Below are 19564 nucleotides of genomic sequence, written 5' to 3'. Positions count from 1 at the left end.
TAAAAATCCATAATAACCGACGCAATTAAAAAAAAAAAAAAAAAAAACGAGCGCAAAAAAAAATAATCCATCTTCACCCATGGAGGGCTCCGCGCAGACTGAGCTCCGCAGGGTGGGGAAGGCTTAGAAAGCCTTGCCCCGCCCTGCAATTAGGCTAAGAACACTCTGATTGGTGGGTTTGAGCCAATCAGAGTGCTCTGTGTCATTTTACAAGCGTGGGAAAGTTCTTTGGAATTTCCCCACGCTTGTAAAATGACACAGAGCACTGTGATTGGATGGGTTTCAAGCCATCCAATCACAGTGCTCTGTGTCATTTTACAAGCGTGGGAAAATTCCAAAGAACTTTCCCACGCTTGTAAAATGACACAGAGCACTGTGATTGGATGGCTTGAAATCCATCCAATCACAGTGCTCTGTGTCATTTTACAAGCGTGGGAAAATTCGAAAGAACTTTCCCACGCTTGTAAAATGACAAAGAGCACTCTGATTGGTTTAAACCCACCAATCAGAGTGTTCTTAGCCTAATTGCAGGGCGGGGCAAGGCTTTATAAGCCTTGCCCACCCTGCGGAGCTCAGTCTGCGCGGAGCCCTCCATGGGTGAAGATGGATTATTTTTTTTGCGCTCGTTTTTTTTTTTTTTTTTTTTTTAATTGCGTCGGTTATTATGGATTTTTATTTGGCCTTTTTTGGGCTGAAGAAAGAAGATTTTAGAAGAAAGAAAACATCGAATGGTAAGTTTTTTTTATCTCTTTTTATTTTTTTATTTTTTTACAGGTTTTTAGTTAATGTTCCCCCCCTCATTATTTTTAGGGTGAGGGGGGTAGGTAGGGAGATAATTTTTTTTTGGGGGGGGGGGGAGGGTTAACTAGGGTCCCCCCCCCCCTTTGTATTTAGGGCCCCCACCCACCGCTCAGGGGTGGGGGCCGGGGGGGACAGTAGGTCCCCCCCTTATTGATAATTTTAGGGCCCCCACCCGCCGCACAGGGGTGGGGGCCGGGGGGGGACAGTAGGTCCCCCCCTTATTGATAATTTTAGGGCCCCCACCCGCCGCACAGGGGTGGGGGCCGGGGGGGACAGTAGGCCCCCCCCCTTATCGATAATTTTAGGGCCCCCACCCACCGCTCAGGGGTGGGGGCCGGGGGGGGACAATAGGTCCCCCCCTTATTGATAATTTTAATTTTAGGGCCCCCACCCGCCGCACAGGGGTGGGGGCCGGGGGGGGGGGACAGTAGGTCCCCCTTATTGATAATTTTAGGGCCCCCACCCGCCGCACAGGGGTGGGGGCCGGGGGGGGACAGTAGGTCCCCCCCTTATTGATAATTTTAGGGCCCCCACCCGCCGCTCAGGGGTGGGGGCCGGGGGGGGGACAGTAGGTCCCCCCCCTTATTGATAATTTTAGGGCCCCCACCCGCCGCACAGGGGTGGGGGCCGGGGGGGGACAGTAGGTCCCCCTTATTGATAATTTTAGGGCCCCCACCCGCCGCACAGGGGTGGGGGCCGGGGGGGGACAGTAGGTCCCCCCCTTATTGATAATTTTAGGGCCCCCACCCGCCGCTCAGGGGTGGGGGCCGGGGGGGGGACAGTAGGTCCCCCCCTTATTGATAATTTTAGGGCCCCCACCCGCCGCACAGCGGTGGGGGCCGGGGGGGGGAAGGAGAGTAGGTCTCCCCCCCCACCCCCCCTTCAACCACTATTGTGGACAGTCAGCTCCCTGTGGGTTCGGGCTTCAGCTGTCAGCTGAAGCTGAAGCTGTCAGCTGAAGCCACGCCCGCAGCAGTGCTGACAGGCTATCAGCACACAAAGCGCGTTCACAGTGCTTTGTGTGCTGATAGCCCGTCTGATGCATTCACCCAGAATGCATCGGACGAGAGGCCTTTTTAGGGCCTCTGAACTCGGAAGTCCCTCTGGTGGCCGTCTGATTGACTGCAACAAGAGGTGTTCCAAGCTTCCAATGTAAACACTGCATTTTCTCAGAAAATACAGTGCTTACAAGAAAAAGGCTCCGGGTAGCTGTAGCACTCACCTGAACAACCTCATTAAGCTGAAGTTGTTCAGGTGACTATAGTGTCCCTTTAATGAGGAAGTTGTCTGCAAAATGCTTTGTCATTTTTTCTTTGTTACTGGTATTAAACTGATTTATCTTTTCAAAAGAGAAAAAAATCTCAATTGTTCTATTTGTAACCTTATAATTTAAGTACATGGGTATCTTTCTATATATCAATTTTAACCTTTCAAAATTTATTTTAACTTTTTACATTCAATTATTATAAATAATAAATTATATTAGTTAGCACAAGACACATATAAAATGTTTGGTTTACACTATAGCACAGCTGATATTTAACTTCTCACCATGATCGTGTTATAATCCTTGCTTGCCAGGGGACACATACCCTATTTCATTTAAAGTGTGAAAGGTGTCCACTATCTTTATTCACACAGCTGGAATATCCTTGCGTACCGTCTAGCCTCTTCACAGGCATTATTGTAAAAAAAGATTGTTTCGTGAAGAAAGCTTTCACTTCCTAGAATAAGCAAATGCAATTTTTAAAAGCTCTTCATATCTGACATGTCATGTTCCAGCAAGACTTTGTAACCTGGGCAACACTCATCCTAAATTATCTGTATGCTACCTTATTATTTAAAGGCACGATCCAAGCACCATAACTGCTATAGCTCGCTGTAGTGGTTATGGTGCCAGGGATGCCCAGTTGGATTATGCATGTTGATTAGTACATTGCCCCAGAATTACTCATTATACATTAACCCAATTGTTGTCCCGCAACCCCTTCATCCTTCCTAATCTTCCTGTCTTTTTCATTCTTTCTCCCCTGTATCTTGGGCAGCTCCTCCACTGCACTCAAGATATCTAAAATAGAATATGCATTTAGCAACTTTGGGGTATGACACCACCAGCTAAATAATTTGTGGGATGTTTACTGGAAGCGCTTGGGTGAGGAACATTTATGGGTGGGGATCACAATTTTTTTCTACTGTGCTTTTTTTTGAGAGTTTTACTGAGGTCCTCCTCCATTTACAAAGCCCTTAAAGGAGTAAGGAATAGCGATTTTTTTTTTTCCCCCCATCATCATTGTATAAATCACAGAAATATAACAAGGAGGCAAAGCCTTGTTTTACACCGACAAAAAAAAAACTGTGTCAAGGAGCAGATTAAGCAGTGTTGGCTCAGAAGAGACAATAGGTGGAATAAAATCTGAAAGTGAAACAAGGTGTGATTAAAGGTATGTGGCCCGAAAGCTGGCGAAAGTTAGTGATGGACTTGGGGCCTATCATTTTTTTTGCAAGGCATACCAATATGCATATGTAGGAAAAAGCCAACCCAGATTCCATTAGTGCCATGCAGGAAACAGAGCGGCAAATTGGGTCTGGCTTTATTGTCAAGAAGTGCTAAACTCCAATCCAGTGAAATACCTGAAGTGTAGTGCCAACCAGCTGGTTTGCTCCTGCATATCTCTTCCATCTACCTGACCCCAGCCATGACACAGTCACCGAGGGGTAATTCACAGATTTTTAGTAATTCTATCTTTAAATCTTATGAATTCAAAGATTCACGTGAAGTATGGCACAGACATAGAAGCACTTTACAACCCAAATCACAGACCCGACAACATTATACTACATGTTTTTTTCAATATAATTTGTATTAGTTTTCGTCATTGTCACAGGATTCAACAGTGGTTATTGCAAAGCATTGTAACAATACAAGTAACATCAACTACATGGGTGGTGGTAGGTACAATATACAGTTAGGTAACATGCAGCTTTAGGTTTCATATAAGTTGTTTGGCGATATTAGGCATCACATACATTCGGATATCATGAATAGTTATCTGACTCATCTTCTGTTTTTACTATTATCCTATACTTTTTACTCCTTCGATTTTATTTCTATCTTTGCATTTAGATCTGCAGCGTATACCATTTTGGTTTTCTTAAAGGCATAGCACGCATTTTTATATCTCTATTCTTGCACCTTTTATCACACTTAGCCAATATCACAGGTTAGCTCCTGGTATCTGCATACTACAGCAGAGTGCTTTCTTTATTTATAGGTTTTAGTGAATCCCTATTTTCCAGTTTTGAGCGACCTAGTGTTAGTCAGACTCCCTCTCCCCTGGGCATTACATTAGGTATACCAGAATCTTTTATTCAGTTATTCATTTGTGTCCATTCCACTCTCTGTGTTTGTAGTACACCAAATGCTCAACCTACGTTAGGCAACGTGTTCCATTTACTGTGTCAGTTGATGGGTATTGACATGCATTCTGCTGCCGTTCTATATGTTGTGTTTATGTGTATAGCGGAGTGGTATAAAGATCATTTTTGTGGATTTATAAGCTCTTTACTGGTTGTTGTCATGTAGGGTTACCCATGGAGACCATGTTGTGGGAAATACTTGTGCCTGGGATGGTCACACATTCATATATGTAGTATTGTTGTATTTTGTCCCATAATTGGGCTGTGGTTGGGCATGTTGTGGATTTCCATTGTAAAGCCAGTAAGTTGCGGGCTGCTAGAATGGTGATTGCACTCAGTTGTTTGTGTGAGTTTTCAAATTGTGAAGGGAACCGCATAAGTAGATTGCTCTCTGGGGTGTTCTTAATATCTGGGATTTTGAGGGCACGTAGTGTGTTATGTACCTCTCTCCATAGGGGTTGGATGTCAGGGCATTCCCACCATATATGTATGTATGTGCCTTCTGCTGCCGAGCATCTCCAGCAGATGGGGGACGTGTTGGGGTATATTTTGTGAAGTTTACTTGGGGCTAAGTACCATCTATAGAGCAGTCTTCTGTGTGCTTCTATGTGGGTGTAGCATTTTGTCCATCTAGATAGATAATTTAATGCAAGTATCCATTCTTCGTCGGTGATTTGGATGGCACAGTCCGCCTCCCACAATATTTTGCAGTGCGGTGTAGTGTTAGGCATGGCGTTATCCCAAGCTTTGTAACACAGGGAGATGCTTTTTTGTTTCATAGGGCCTTTCCAGTATCTTTCTATTATTGCCTTCGCAGGTGGGGATGCTTGATTGGGAGTGGAATGTTGGCTACATGCATGTGTAGTGATGAGTCCCTTCAATTGTAAATATGTGAAAATAGTGTCGGCTGGTAAGTCCCATTTCTGTTGCATGTCTGTGAAGGTCATCACCCCTTGGGGTTGCAATAATTGGTGAATATGCGTGATTCCCGCTCTTGACTTTATCTGGATACACATATCTGGTGATATAGCCTTTAGTGCCGTTAATGGTGCGTTAGGGTGCAATGTGTCCTTGGCTCCCAGTTTGTCTAAAAACATTGTCCAGGTCTGGGCAGTCAGTTTTGTGGTTGGCAACAGATCTGGCTTATTCGGTCTGTGCTTTCTTGGTGTCCATAGGAAGTCTAGTGTTTTAGTTTTGTCAAATAAGATAAGATAAGTCCGTGATGATTGTTTCCAGTCAAAGGTTTTTTTTTCTTTCAGCTTAGATTTGATGGGTGAGGGGAGTATAATGGGGAGAGCTTGGGTTTTATCCTGGTTTAGGCGGTAATGTGATATGTCTCTGAATGTTTTCAGGGTTTCCATAAGAGGTAATACTGACGTCTGGGGGTTTCCTAACGTTACTAAAATATCATCGGTGAATAGCGCCAGTTTATATTCACGGCCCGCAAGTTTGATGCCTTGTATCTTGGGGTCATCACGTATTTTCTGGGCCAATGGTTAAAGGGATAGAATGTATAGGATAGGGGAAAGAGGGCATCCCTGGCGTGTTCCGTTTGAAATAGTGAAGGTGTCAGATAGGAAACCGCCGTGGGCCACTTTGGCTGCTGGCGTTGTGTATAGTGCCATAATTCCTCTGATAAATTCTGTAGGGAATCCATATTTGTGGAGCACCTGTTGCATGTATGTCTAGTTGAGTCTGTCGAAGGCCTTCTCCGCATCCAGTGCTAGGAGGAGGCCCCCGACAGAACTCCTTTCCATTGTGGCCAGTATATTAAGGACTTTTCGGGTGTTGTCTGAGCCCTGGCGACCCCTGACAAATCCCGATTGGTCGTTGTGATACTACATGTTTTTTATTTAATTTTTAGTTAGCCAGTTGTATTATCAGAAAGTGGACTGTTGATGCCATGAAAAGTTGTTTTTTTCATCAAGCTGCTCCAAACAGTTTGACAGAAAACCATGAACAACTCTTAAAGACTCATAGCACCATAACCATTATAATGAGCTGTAGTAGTTATGGGGCTTATGGTGCTTAACGCCAATTTAAAAGGACACTATTGGAACCCAGACTACTTGATCTCAAAGTGCTCTGGGTGCTATGTTCCTCCGCCAGCTGGGAACAGAACTGCAATGTTTTCTTTGCAGGGTTTAACGCCACTAGTGACTGTCACTCAGACACCCACTAGAGGTGCTTCTGACAAAATACAAAAATACATTCTGCAATTTCATTTAGATAGTCTCAAAGAGACCACTTGAGGTCTTGGTGCTCACTGAATGACATAGAGCCTTGCTGCCAGGTTACCATCATTAATTGATGCTGAACTGGAAAGGAGGAGTTAGTGTCCAAACTCTAGACCACCAGGGATCACTGCCCTCTCACACAACCTCATAAACACAAACACCGTATTATTCCAACATATATAACACACAATCAAACAAAGCCTTCCCACACACATATGACACACCTACAATGAACACATCACCCGACACAAGTTTCCCATACACAAAGCATGCACATTTCCTCCACGCAAGTATCTCAACTCAGAACGTGAACAACCTTCCTACATAACCAACACAATAGTGTCACCACAACACCATGGGCAGGAGCCTCCATACATAACCTTCGGTACACTCAGACTGGTGGACATACTTGTAAGGATGAAAATGACAGACTGGCAGTAAAATAGCATAGAGTACAGACACATGAGCACAGAGAGAAAATAGAAAAACACAAATGATGGTAAAAGATTGAAAGGATACGTGGAATATATGAGGCGGTGGCAAACAGGATTTATGCCTATAGCTCTCAAAATACTTGCGCTTGTACCATATAGAGGTACTTAGGATTTTATTTCGGACACACAGGGGTACCTCCACTGAAAATGTTTTTGAAATGCACATGTTTAATTCTTAAATTACATATCCTTGGTTGTATGGCTATTCGTGTTGGTATCTTGCACAGAAAATAAGATGCCCACAACTGTAATTGTTAAAGATCCTTACTGACCGACAGTAGGTAAGGCTGACATTGCTATTATGGTCCCCCCTCATTTTGTAACATTTTTCTATCTTTTCAATTCCAGCTATAGTTATGATTTAAGTCACTCACTGCAATACAATCTTACCATCTTGACAACTCCAACTGAGATGTTAAAGACTGAGACAGCAACTCAGACACGGCAGGAAGGTTTTGATATATTTGAGGATGAAGAGTTAAGTAACCATGGAGGCAGCTGTGAGTATATTTCATTTAACTCTTTACTGAAAACTGGTATAGGATTCTGACACCGAAAGAGTTAACTTGGCTGGTTATAATATTCGTGCTCTTGTTCAGCTAATATTTTTCAGTTTCTGTTAAGTCTTTATTTTTATAAAAACATGCAACAATTTTGGGATATTGGGATATGTCAAACCTTGATTGCCTCACTGCCTGTGTGACACATATTGCATCTATTAGTCTCTTTTTTTTTTTAAATTCTTTATTTTTGCACACGATGGGTAAGGCAAGATTCATACAGCTTGGAGGCTTGCGCAGAAGCCAAAATATACACAAACAGTTTCGTAAATGCGACAATGCAACAACAGCATGTAGCACAAGCCACCTTGATAATTCTATTCAACCTGCCCCCCATCGGGGGTTTTTAATAGTGTATATAGCATAAGTATCAAAATTCCTCACTTTTGCCCGAGGGTGTCATAATAAGAACGGTGCTATTGTGTGTCCTGCTTATAAGCCTCAGTGGAAGAGATCGGTCTGTGGAAAACAGTCTTAACGACAGCTGTCCCCCAGACACGCTTATCCCTAGTTTCCGTGGCGCCGGATCCCCATCGGGGATTTGGATTTATGCTGTACTTTTTGGCTGTTGTCTTCCATCATCTATTCGAATAAAGGGCCAGGAATGTAAGGTAACGTGTCCGGTTAGCGTGAAACCACATTAGTGATACAAGAGGTCACCTAATAGCCATAGCCAAACCATCCCGAGCTTCCCCGTACAGGTCGTCACAGTCAGCTGCCTCTAGTTGGAGGAAGTGTATATGACTCGGGGAATTACCCATTATCCCACAAGGTGTCTGGCAGGAAAAAGGCATCCAGAGAATATGGTATCTCCGCATTCCCCTATCGCACCGATCGTATCTGAGGAGATGTTGGGTATACAGGCAAATTGAGGAACCAAGAAGGATGAGACCTTCAATAAAAAAAGAAAGCCTACCCCCGAAACCCGATGATGAGAAATCCGGGGTGGTTATAGGAGAGAGAGAAGTAAAAGATCAGAAGAAGAGAAGAGAAAAAGAGGTGAGGTGCTGGAACCGGGACGCAGCGAGTGCGGGGCAACCAACCAGGGGCGCCACGCGACCGGCAGTGGGAGAGCCCGAGAACCCCCATGCCCCATCCTCCTGGTGATCATAATCCGTTTACGCAGATCCTGCTACGCTATTATCCCAGGGCTCCCAGAGTTTTATGAACTTCTCTGTCGTACCCTTCACCCGTGCCGTCAGGTCGTCCATCAGTCGGCAGTCTCGGATCCGTGAGATCACGCCTGAGATCTCTGGACCTTCCGGGGAGAGCCATGCTGTCGCGATAGTACGTCTAGCCCCGAGGGTTAGTTTATGTACCAATGTCTGCTCCCGTTTGGTCCACCCGTCAATGGGTCTATTCAGTAAGTACACCCATGGATCCAGTAGTAGGGGTTTGTGGAAGGTCTGAGTCAGTAAGTCCTCTACTGCCTTCCAGAAGCTACGTAGTTTTGGACAATCCCACCACATGTGGAGGTATGTACCTTGGTTACCACATCCCCTCCAGCAATCATCGGTATCCAGTTTGTGCATCTTATATAGTTTGACAGGGGTGGTATACCAACGGAACATAGTCTTCCATGATTGTTCTTGGAGAGTGACGCAGACGGAGGAGTTCTTATTAGCCTCCCATATATCCTGCCATTCCACCCCCTCCAGAACCTCTCCCAGATCTGCCTCCCACTGGTCGGCGTAGGTCAGACGTCCCCATTCTTTGTTCTCCGAGCTAAGGTGGGCGTACAAGAGTGTGATCATACCCTTAGGGACGGATCCTTCTCGGCACAGCTTTTCATAGAATGTCATCCCTGTTTGCGCAGCTCCCTTTATATGGGGTTTTTTGGCGAAGTCTCGAATCTGAAGGTAGCGAAAGAAGTCTGATGGTGTTAAGTGGGAGTCCCGTCTAAGGTCGTCAAACAGGATTATCTGTCCGTGGCGGTAAAGTTGGTGAATCCGCCTTAACCCTAGTCCCTCCAGATTCCTAAAATCTCCAGGAGCCATTCCCGGTGGAAATTCCCTGTTACGGAGGATCGGGGTCAAGGGGGAGGGGGAAGAGGACAGACCGTATTTGCAATTAGTCTCGTCCCAAATGCGGAGCGAGTTCTGGATGGACGGGCAGAATGCCCGTGTCAGAGGCCTGTATTCCTTCGGGACCCACATAGTAAAGTGGGGGACGTCGCTCCCCATCATCCTGGACTCCATCTCCACCCATCTCCTCTCCCCTGTCGGCGAGTGCCACATCGCAACCTGAGTCAACTGGGCTGCCAGGTAGTAGAAGTAGACGTTTGGTAGGCCCAGGCCCCCTCTATCCCTACGTCTGTAGAGGACTTGGCAGGATATCCTATGTCTCCTATTCTGCCATATAAATGCGCTGATTGATCTTTGTAATGGTATCAGTTGGGTTTTCGTAACTCGGATCGGCAAGGCTTGGAATAAGAACAGGATGCGCGGGAGGACGTTCATTTTAACCGAGTTAATCCGTCCGATCCAGGAGATGGGCTTGTCCGCATCTATTAGTCTCTTAAAGGGACAGTCTAAGCACCACATTTTTTTTTTTTTAGCTTAACTCCTCAAGGACACAAGACAGAAATATTCTATCATTATGATTCCAGAAGTTGTGCCCTTAAGTGATTAATGTCATTAGGAGCTCAATCACTTTGTTTATGTTTATGCACTTTGTTTATGACCCACTCAGCTTCCATGAGAAATAAAATACCTTAAACATTTTTTTTTATCAGATCTTACAGCACAGTGTGCTTACTTTAGAAGTTATTTTCTTCTACTCTGTTAATTGAATTTGAATCACACACTGGAGACTCCTGCAGTTAGTTAATAGAGATGGCGATACTAAATTGTGAAGTAAATAGACTGTGCAATAAGTGAAGCTAAAATCTTTGGGCTTCTCTTCCGGATGACTCTTATGTTTAACCCCATAGTGACCAGACCACTTTTAAATTTTCTTACCGTTTGGGACCAAGGCTGTTTTTACATTTCTGCGGTGTTTGTGTCTAGCTGTAACTTTCCTCTTACTCATTTACTGTACCCACATATATTATATACCTCAAAAAATTAAAAAAATAAAGTAAAAATCAGCTTTTCTCTCAGAGCTCAGACTAAGTGTAACTAGTCTGCATAGTAGTCAGACACCCGTTTCCTTAGAGTCCTTTTTGTCAGACAATTTAAAAGCTGAAACTTGTACATTACATTGGGATTTATTAGGCTGCATGTTTATGTTCAATTGCCATAATATGAATGTCCATCCCAGAAACTGGAGAAGATCAGAGAACTCTTTGAGATAGATGTCCAGCAGAATATAAGTTCCACTGTTGGAACTGGTCTAATTGAAGTTTTCTACACCTACATAACTATCGTGCATTATTGAAATGCATACAAATTAATTAATGTACTATTGTTTTTTGATATGCAAGAAATTATTTACTTACTGTTCCCCTTTAAATTTTGGCCTGTGGTGCACGTGGAGCCATCCCCTGTGCATGGTGCTTATTGGGAATGTGATAAAAGTGTGTTGTGAAAGCTTTTCATGTAACACATTTGCAATCAAAGAGCATCCTCAAATTCTTCTTGCCATACAAACCGTCTCAATGGGTCTCAGTTCTGTCTTACAAATGATTGTATAAACTAGAACTGATAATTATCAAAATTTCAGCTATGCGTTTCTAAGGATGACTAAGCATAGCTGAATACAAGAATGAGTTTAATGAGGCGGGTTGAAATTTATCAGTAGCTGATTATGCCAAGTGCCCTTGCAGTGTATAAAATAGCGCTCAGTGTGACATGTCATAAAGAGACTATGTCATCTTCATTTTCGCAACTCCTTCCCTTGTCGCAATGAATTAGAGCTATACCATCTTAATAATTTTATAGTCAACAGCACAAACCACAACAAACACATACTTCTTAAACAATATCCTTGCTGTTTTGTGGTTTGGATATGATTTAGAAAAAATTACAATAAAAATGATGTTAAAGTTAATCTTGGATAAATGATGAATCTGATTGTGGCTCGAAAGAGGGAGGCAACTACATGGTTCATGAAATCATGAATACAGACACCCTCAAAATACAGTTGACAGTATGCACTTTTTTGCCTTTGGTCATTGTTTCTTTTTAAAGCTGCACTGTCACTTTTGGGGTGTTCACATGGGGAAGGGCAATAAAAGGCTTTTTTCTTACTGCTCTGATCTTTTTCTTTGTTCAGGTCTTCATCTTTTCCCACCAGGAACCTTGTCCTTATGGTACTCTTGTGCGTGTACGACTGTACAAAATGTGCATTGCTAGAGTAGATGCCATTTGCCATTAGTGAAGGCTGATGAGAAATGGTGGCATGTAGTGTCTGAAGCTTCGTCCATTTCCACATTGGGAAAGATAATAAATCCTTTGTTTCTTTAATATATTGTGATTGTGTTAAAAAGAAAAACGTCAAAACAGTATTTTATGAGTTTTTCCTAAAGATTCTATCTTTCTGAAAAACATATAAATCACAATGCCGCTTTAATTCCATTGTGATTGAGTACACAGACAAGTTAGCCTTAATTACTTCTCTGTCCAAATATTTCTGGACTGCACTTGTCAGCATCACTATTGTAACTGTAATTAGTAAGTCATGTGTATAACAGTGTCCGTTTCAAATGGACAAACCGATTGACTCTGTATGTCGTGTCTGTAAAATTTGCCACAGATGTATATTTTAAAGAGATTATTTACTGCTGACTCCAACAAAGATGTCCTTTGGAATGGTGGAAGTGTAGGTGTGATTACTCACTGCAGCATCTCACTATGCCTAATGCATGGATGCATGTTTAGCATTTAGGGGTGGGTGTTTATATTTTTCTATTGCCATAGTTATATTATCACTTTTTTTGCTGTGTAAAATTATACAGAGTAAACTGGTTAAAAAACAAAAACAAGGGGGGCGTGGCTAACCGCGGAGCAAGATGGCCGCTTGAAAATTTGCTCCGGCATCAGGGCACCTAATCTAATGCAATCCTAACCACACAAATAGCATCCACCACTATTTTCTAACAATGTCTCAGCCCAAGAACAAGAGGAGCTCGGCGAAACCGGACAAGCTCAATTTTTTTAACCAGAAATCATCTCCGGCATCTCCGGCGGAGCAGACCTCAATGGAGCCTGGGATCTCCGAAATGAATGATACCGCACAAGCTACTACTCGAGCGAAAACGCAAGATGCGTCACAAATCACAAAAGCCGACCTAAATGCGGCCTTGGAACTTCTCTCCAACAAGCTTATCACCACATGGCAGCATACGGCGGATTCCCTACGTAAGGACCTACAAGAGCTGGGTAAGCGGACGTCGCACATGGAGGATAAATGCGACGAATTCGCTACGGCCCACAATGACCTGGCCACAAATGTGGAACGAATGGCCACAGAAATCAGCAGACTGGAAGACAAGCTAGCGGACATGGAGGATCGTTCACGGCGAAACAATCTCCGTCTGCGCGGAGTACCAGAAAATATCGCGAATGACGAACTACAAGCCTATGTGAGAAACCTGTTGCATGCTCATGCCCCAGAGATACCGGCAGACATGCTGCTAGTAGACAGGGTACATCGCATACCCAAACCCCGGCACCTTCCACAAACCGTGCCTAGAGATATACTACTCCGAGCTCATTATTTCCATATCAAGGAACACATATTGAAGAATAATAGAATGCGAGCAAAACCCCCAACGGATTACCCCACAGTCAGAATTTATGCAGACTTGTCGGCTGCCACTTTAAAGAAAAGAAGGGAATTCTCCCAAGTAACCAACACGCTGCGATCGCAGGGTATTCGATACCGTTGGGGATTCCCCACTAAATTAATAGTCACAAAAGATGGCGCCACGACGGTGTTAAACACCCCTGCGGAAGGAGTGACGAAACTGCTGGCCTGGGCCCTGCCGGTGGAGCCGATGCCCACTACCACAAACCAAGCCGGCACGCTGAAACGGGACTGGGAAAAACCTCATGACAAGCTCTAAACCGGATGACTACTGGTCTAAGACCATTCATTCCCCTCTGAGCATGGACACTGAGAAACAACGTATTAAAAGAACATTATGACACTCACCAGCTTCAAACACGAGTATTAGAGAAGCCCATATGCCTAGCGACCCGATGTGGAGTTAAGTTTTCCCTTGTTACCTGGTCTTCCTTATGTGGTTGCGAGATTCCGGATCGGATCTTCCCGCCATCACTGTGACGAAGCGTGCGCAGAGCAGTGACACATCGCGGGGGGGTCCGGTCTGGACGATTAGCCGTGGAGATATACCCTGAGTTCAGCAACTCGAGATCACCTCCACAACCTCCGTTGTGGGCGACCTGATACCTGGAACACCACTCTCATTCGGAGATGAAAACAAAACATACCGGGCAGTTTCACCCGCACCATGAACGGGACTTGAACTTTACTCTACAAAAAGACAATGCTCACTGCTCCTGCCCTACGGGCTCTATATGTCCACAAGGTAAAGGGGACCTGAGAACCAGGCCCCTAGATGAATGTATTATATTATATGGCAGGACTGTTATGTAGAGAGCTAAATGGAGGGAGGAGGATGTTAGTGATAGGAGCAGTACTTGGACTTCCAATGAGTAAAGTTACTTGCATATAGGTTAATGTTGGGATGCGGAAACTGCATGACAAATTGTTTATAACAAGGTACGCCCAAACTGAGCCGAACACGAGTCGGCACCCAGCCGCGGAGGCACAGGGTTAATTGGGGTTTCTTAACAAGACATATGAATCTCTAAGGACTATATGAGTCCTCTCCACACTGGTGTCAAATGTCAAATGAGACACTATATAACAAGGGTATATATTAAGGTGGATACATCTCGATATGGTACAATAGGTGCCCAATAGCCACGTTATGGTAGAGAGTTCTCTCTTCTATCCCCCAGATGTGGTACACCCACATATCGTCTCTACAAGGGACACTCTGTATATAGTTATAAATTCCCTCCCCAGTTCACACCCCCCTCCCCACATCCCCAGGGATCAGACGCACAATCTAACAGGGTCACATCCGAAACAAACACAGGACCACTATCTCCTTATGTTCATAGGGCTAATATTAACTGGGCTAAGGCAATGCTTCACTTGCCTGCCGAGAAAAATATTGCAAAAGTCCCCCTACCAGTATGAAGGGGACAAACAGTCATATGCCATACTATCAATACCGCAATGTTCCATACCTAACTACAAATGTTGAAAATAATGTCTATTAATGCCCGAGGGATAAACACACCACACAAAAGAAGGCTCCTTCTAGAGGACGCAAAACGCACTAAATCAGATATACTGTGTGTGCAGGAAACACATTTTGTACATAACAGAATACCTGCTTTTGCGAACAAAGACTACCCTATACAATATCACTCCACCAATTCATCCAAGTCCAGAGGAGTATCGTTATTAATTCACGCCTCTATAACATTTGAACTCTTACATCTTAAAAAAGACACGCAAGGCCGTTTTTTAATTGTACATTGTAAAATTAATAATGCTTTATACACGTTGGTGGGGATATACAGCCCTAACTCAGACCACAGAAATTTTCTCCAGAAAGTCTTACATAAAATTCCCCAGACATACCCCTCCTCCACAATTCTGTGCGGAGATTTAAATCACATCTTACAACCTAAACTGGATACCACGCAAAAAGCCGACTCCTCAAGGTGCAAAACACTGAGCAAACAGGCCGCGACGTTGGTAAAAATTCTTATGGAGCATAACCTATATGACGTGTGGAGAGCGCAACACACGAACGACCGGGAGTTCACCTTTTACTCCTCGGTACACAAAACATATTCTAGAATAGATTTTATATTTGTCTCAGGAGACCTATTGCCGACCGCATTAAGCAGCGAAATAGGTAACATAGTTTGGTCAGACCATGCACCGGTAATGGTGTCCCTACCAGACCAATTCCAGTCCCGAGTAACCTCGCCGTGGCGATTAAATGAAGCTCTCCTACACGACCCTGAATTTGTCACTAAACTTACTGAGGAACTTGAAATGTTCTTCGAGATAAACCACACTCCTGAGGCTTCCATAGCCACACCGTGGCTGACGCATAAGGCCTTTATTCGAGGTCTTCTGATCAGCCAAGCATCCTTTTTACATAAACGGGCGAAAACACACTACTTAACACTCATGAGACGCCTCAGGGAAGAAATGTACACACAAATAACAAACCCATCAACGTGCACTCAACAGAGCATAGACCAAATTAAAAAACAGTTAAATGATATTCAAGTTCACACGTCAGCAACTATATCCCACAGACTAAGACTCCGAACATACACACAGGGGAATAGGGCAGGAAAGGCTCTTGCAACCCTCATGCGGCAGAAACGACTGAACTCAAAAATACCGTTTCTCATCAATCCACTAGGAAATAGGGTATATAACCCCCAAGACATAAACGATATGTTAGCAGACTACTATGATAAATTATACAACCTCAAAAAAGATGATCACACATATCAACCGATTCCCTCGGACATTGACAATTTTTTAGCAGGCGCAAATACACCAAAACTCTCACAGATAGACCGGTCCTTCTTAGAGAAACCCATTACTCAGACCGAAATAGCCGGAGTTATTAAGACCCTCCCGAAAGGGAAATCCCCAGGCCCAGATGGCTTTACCAACACCTACTACAAAACCTTTTCTCATGTCATAACCCCTTTTTTAGAAACACTCTACAACGAAATCATCCAAACAGGCAAAATACCGCAAGAAATGTTGTTAGCTCATATAACCACTCTCCCTAAACCTGGGAAACCACCTCACAAATGCCAAAATTTAAGACCCATCTCGCTCTTAAATACAGATTTAAAAATACTGGCCAAGATCTACGCCAATAGATTAGGTACACTTATACCCAAACTAGTTGGGGATGATCAGGTGGGGTTCGTGCGGGGCAGGCTGGGTTCAGACGGGACTAGGAAACTGATTAACATCCTCCACAACATTCAAATATCGGGAGAACCCAGTGTGGCATTGTCACTGGACGCGGAAAAAGCATTTGACAGGCTACACTGGGGATACCTGACGGCAACGCTGAGGAAGTTTGCCTTCCCGGAGAAGCTAATAACACTGATATCTGCCTTGTACGATAGCCCCACAGCGAAAATAGCCAATGGTGGGTTCACTTCTAAATCCTTCCAGATCTCCAATGGGTCAAGACAGGGTTTCCCACTTTCCCCACTTCTGTACATATTGGCACTAGAACCATTAGCACAACGTATAAGAGACTCGCCAGACATAAAGGGGATAACAATAGGGGGGAAGGAGCACAAAATCACACTGTTTGCCGATGATGTGATGCTTACCATATCGAACCCCGGAGAATCCCTGCCTTCTCTGCAACACATGCTAACAAAGTTCGGACAATGCTCTTACTATAAGCTCAATGTTAGTAAGACGCAAGCCATGGGCATTAACCTCACGACAGCCCAACTCACTAGTCTACAAAATAGTTATTCCTATGACTGGAGACGGGATCACTTAACGTTCCTAGGACTTCACCTCACGCCAACGACTAAAAAACTGTACAAAGCAAATTATCTTCCGCTACTCAGTAATATCAAACAACAATTACAAGGGTGGAAAGGTAAATATGTTTCCTGGACAGGCAGAATAGCGGCAATAAAAATGATGATATTGCCCAAACTACAATACCTGTTCAGGACACTCCAAATTTGCTTACCAAAAGTTTTTTTCACTGAAACCCAACGCTTGCTTAATAGTTATATATGGGGAGGTAGACGACACAGAGTGGCAGCCACCACCATGTATAAGCCCTTTAAAGAAGGGGGGATGGGAGCTCCAGAAATCTTAGGTTACTACACAGCAGCCCTCATGAGTACCCTCATAGGAACATTCCACCACATCACGATGCCACCATGGCACAAGATTGAAAAGGTAAATACTGGTGGAAACATCAAAGGCCAAAAGCCGCTCATGTCTGCCCCACAACCTCAGCTACTCTCACAGTATGGGATAAATATGTGCAAAAACACTACCCGGTATCTTATATATCCCCAGCATTGCAAATACAAGCACTCCAGGTACTTATCCCTGGATTTGACAGTGGCCTGTGGCAAGACCACAGAATTAAGTGTCTATCCCAGATTATGCCAGAAGGCCGCCTGCTACCCTACGAATCTCTCTCTGAAACATTTGGTCTACCTAAAAGAGCATATTTTACATATTTACAACTGCACTCATGGGTGCGGAAACAGACCATGGAGGGCAAAACGCACAAACAGGGAACTCCCCTGCCACCACTAGAGAAAATTTGCGCAGCTAACCGGCAACCACAAAAGCTATTCTCTATTTTATATAAGCTAACCAGAATTCAAACACTACCTAAAACTTTACCCTTTGTGCGAGCCTGGGAACGTGACTTACACTTGAACATATCAAATGAAACCTGGTTAAAAATTGTACAGGCCCATAAACATCTCACACTTAACACATCACATGTGGAGACAAGTAGGAAAGTACTCTATCGTTGGTACATAGTTCCACAAACGCTACACAAATACGATAAAAGAAAATCCGGGAACTGCTGGAGATGTTCTAAAGAACCTGGTACGATGCTCCACATATGGTGGACGTGTCCAAAATTACAACCCTTTTGGGAAGGCATCTCAAACATTATTAAGAAATCCATAAGTTATAACGTACAGTTTTCCCTGGAAACATTCCTATTATTAGCACTACCTCAAGATCTAAACAAAACAGACCTATATCTCCTTTACCATATCATTATTACAGCTCTCACATCCATAAGCAAAATGTGGCTAAATGCAAACACTCCAGATCTTGACAAGTGCTTAGATATGGTGGAAATCACCAAATCCTATGAAATAGCCGCACGGCAGATGAAGAAAGGGAAACAGTTCTGGCAGGACGCATGGGAGAAATGGGACGCCTGGAGACAGGCATCCAAAGGTGTAACGCACTAGGGGTCCCGACTGAAACACGTGCCCCTGATGGAGACCTGACCAATAACCCCGATACTCTGGTCTTTTTCTTTTACCCCCTCCCTCCCTCCCCCCCACCACACCCCACTGTTATTTACTAGTTCATTTTATAATAGATAACAGAACACTATTAGAGTATACCATACAGTTCGCACAAAGCTATAGGAGAACGATATCATCGCAGGACCAAATCTCCCCACGAGTTTGACTTTCTGTTGATCACGGACTTAAAACCCAGTAGCTGTTAACTACTACAGTGTATGCGATATACCTTCTTGTGTTAATAAGTCTTGCAAGGAATGTGTGCATGTATTTTGAACTGAATTTATGCAAATTTGAGAAAACTGTTTCAAATCGTTAAAATATGTTCTGAAAATGTGTAAATTATATCTGGATTGAAAACCTAATAAAAAATATTACAAAAAAAAAAACAAAAAACAAATAAAACATGATATATATTTGCCAGAACGTTTTTAGGATTGTGTACAGATTAAACGTTGCACCGCAACAATTGGAATTCCAAACAAAACCTACACAGTGAGTTTTCTGAATTCATTTTATTTTTTATTTATGTGTTGCAATGCTTACCTAAGACACGTTAAACCCGAGTTTTATGCCAGGAGACACATGCATTGTTGAACAGGGTATTTGACTAAGCTCTGGGATGTACCAAAATGTCTCATCACTTGCTGCAGTCAATATTTGAAAGGTGTTTGTGACTACAAACAAACAATGTCAATTTACAATGCCCACTTACAGTGGGACCTCGGTTTTACGAATTTGATGCGTTCTCCAGGACGTTTCTTATTGCGAAACATTTGTAAACCGAAACGCGGTTTCCCATAGGAATGCATTGAAAACCAATTAATCCGTTCTGGAGGTCAGAAAAAAGTCACAATGAGCTGGCATAGAAACCAACCCACAATACAGAAATCACAGTAAAAGGCATGCAAATGACAAAGCTCAGCTCCCTACCTTTCCACAGCTTGACAAATGCAAAAAAAGTCCCAAAACAACTGCAAACAATT

The 19564-nt window shown here is 43.6% G+C and overlaps 1 protein-coding gene across 1 annotated transcript in view; it reads left to right on the top strand.

The window, feature by feature from the left end:
- FIG4 (FIG4 phosphoinositide 5-phosphatase) overlaps window positions 1-19564 on the top strand; it is a 493827-nt gene that overhangs the window by 109377 nt on the left and 364886 nt on the right. Inside the window, exon 7 of the mRNA XM_063443525.1 lies at window positions 7298-7449. Coding sequence (XP_063299595.1) covers window positions 7298-7449 — 152 coding nt within the window. The remainder of the gene's footprint in view (window positions 1-7297; window positions 7450-19564) is intronic.

Source organism: Pelobates fuscus, chromosome 2 (assembly GCF_036172605.1).
Source record: "Pelobates fuscus isolate aPelFus1 chromosome 2, aPelFus1.pri, whole genome shotgun sequence".
Taxonomy (NCBI): Eukaryota; Metazoa; Chordata; class Amphibia; order Anura; family Pelobatidae; genus Pelobates; species Pelobates fuscus.
This window is presented reverse-complemented; position numbering and strand designations above follow the sequence as displayed.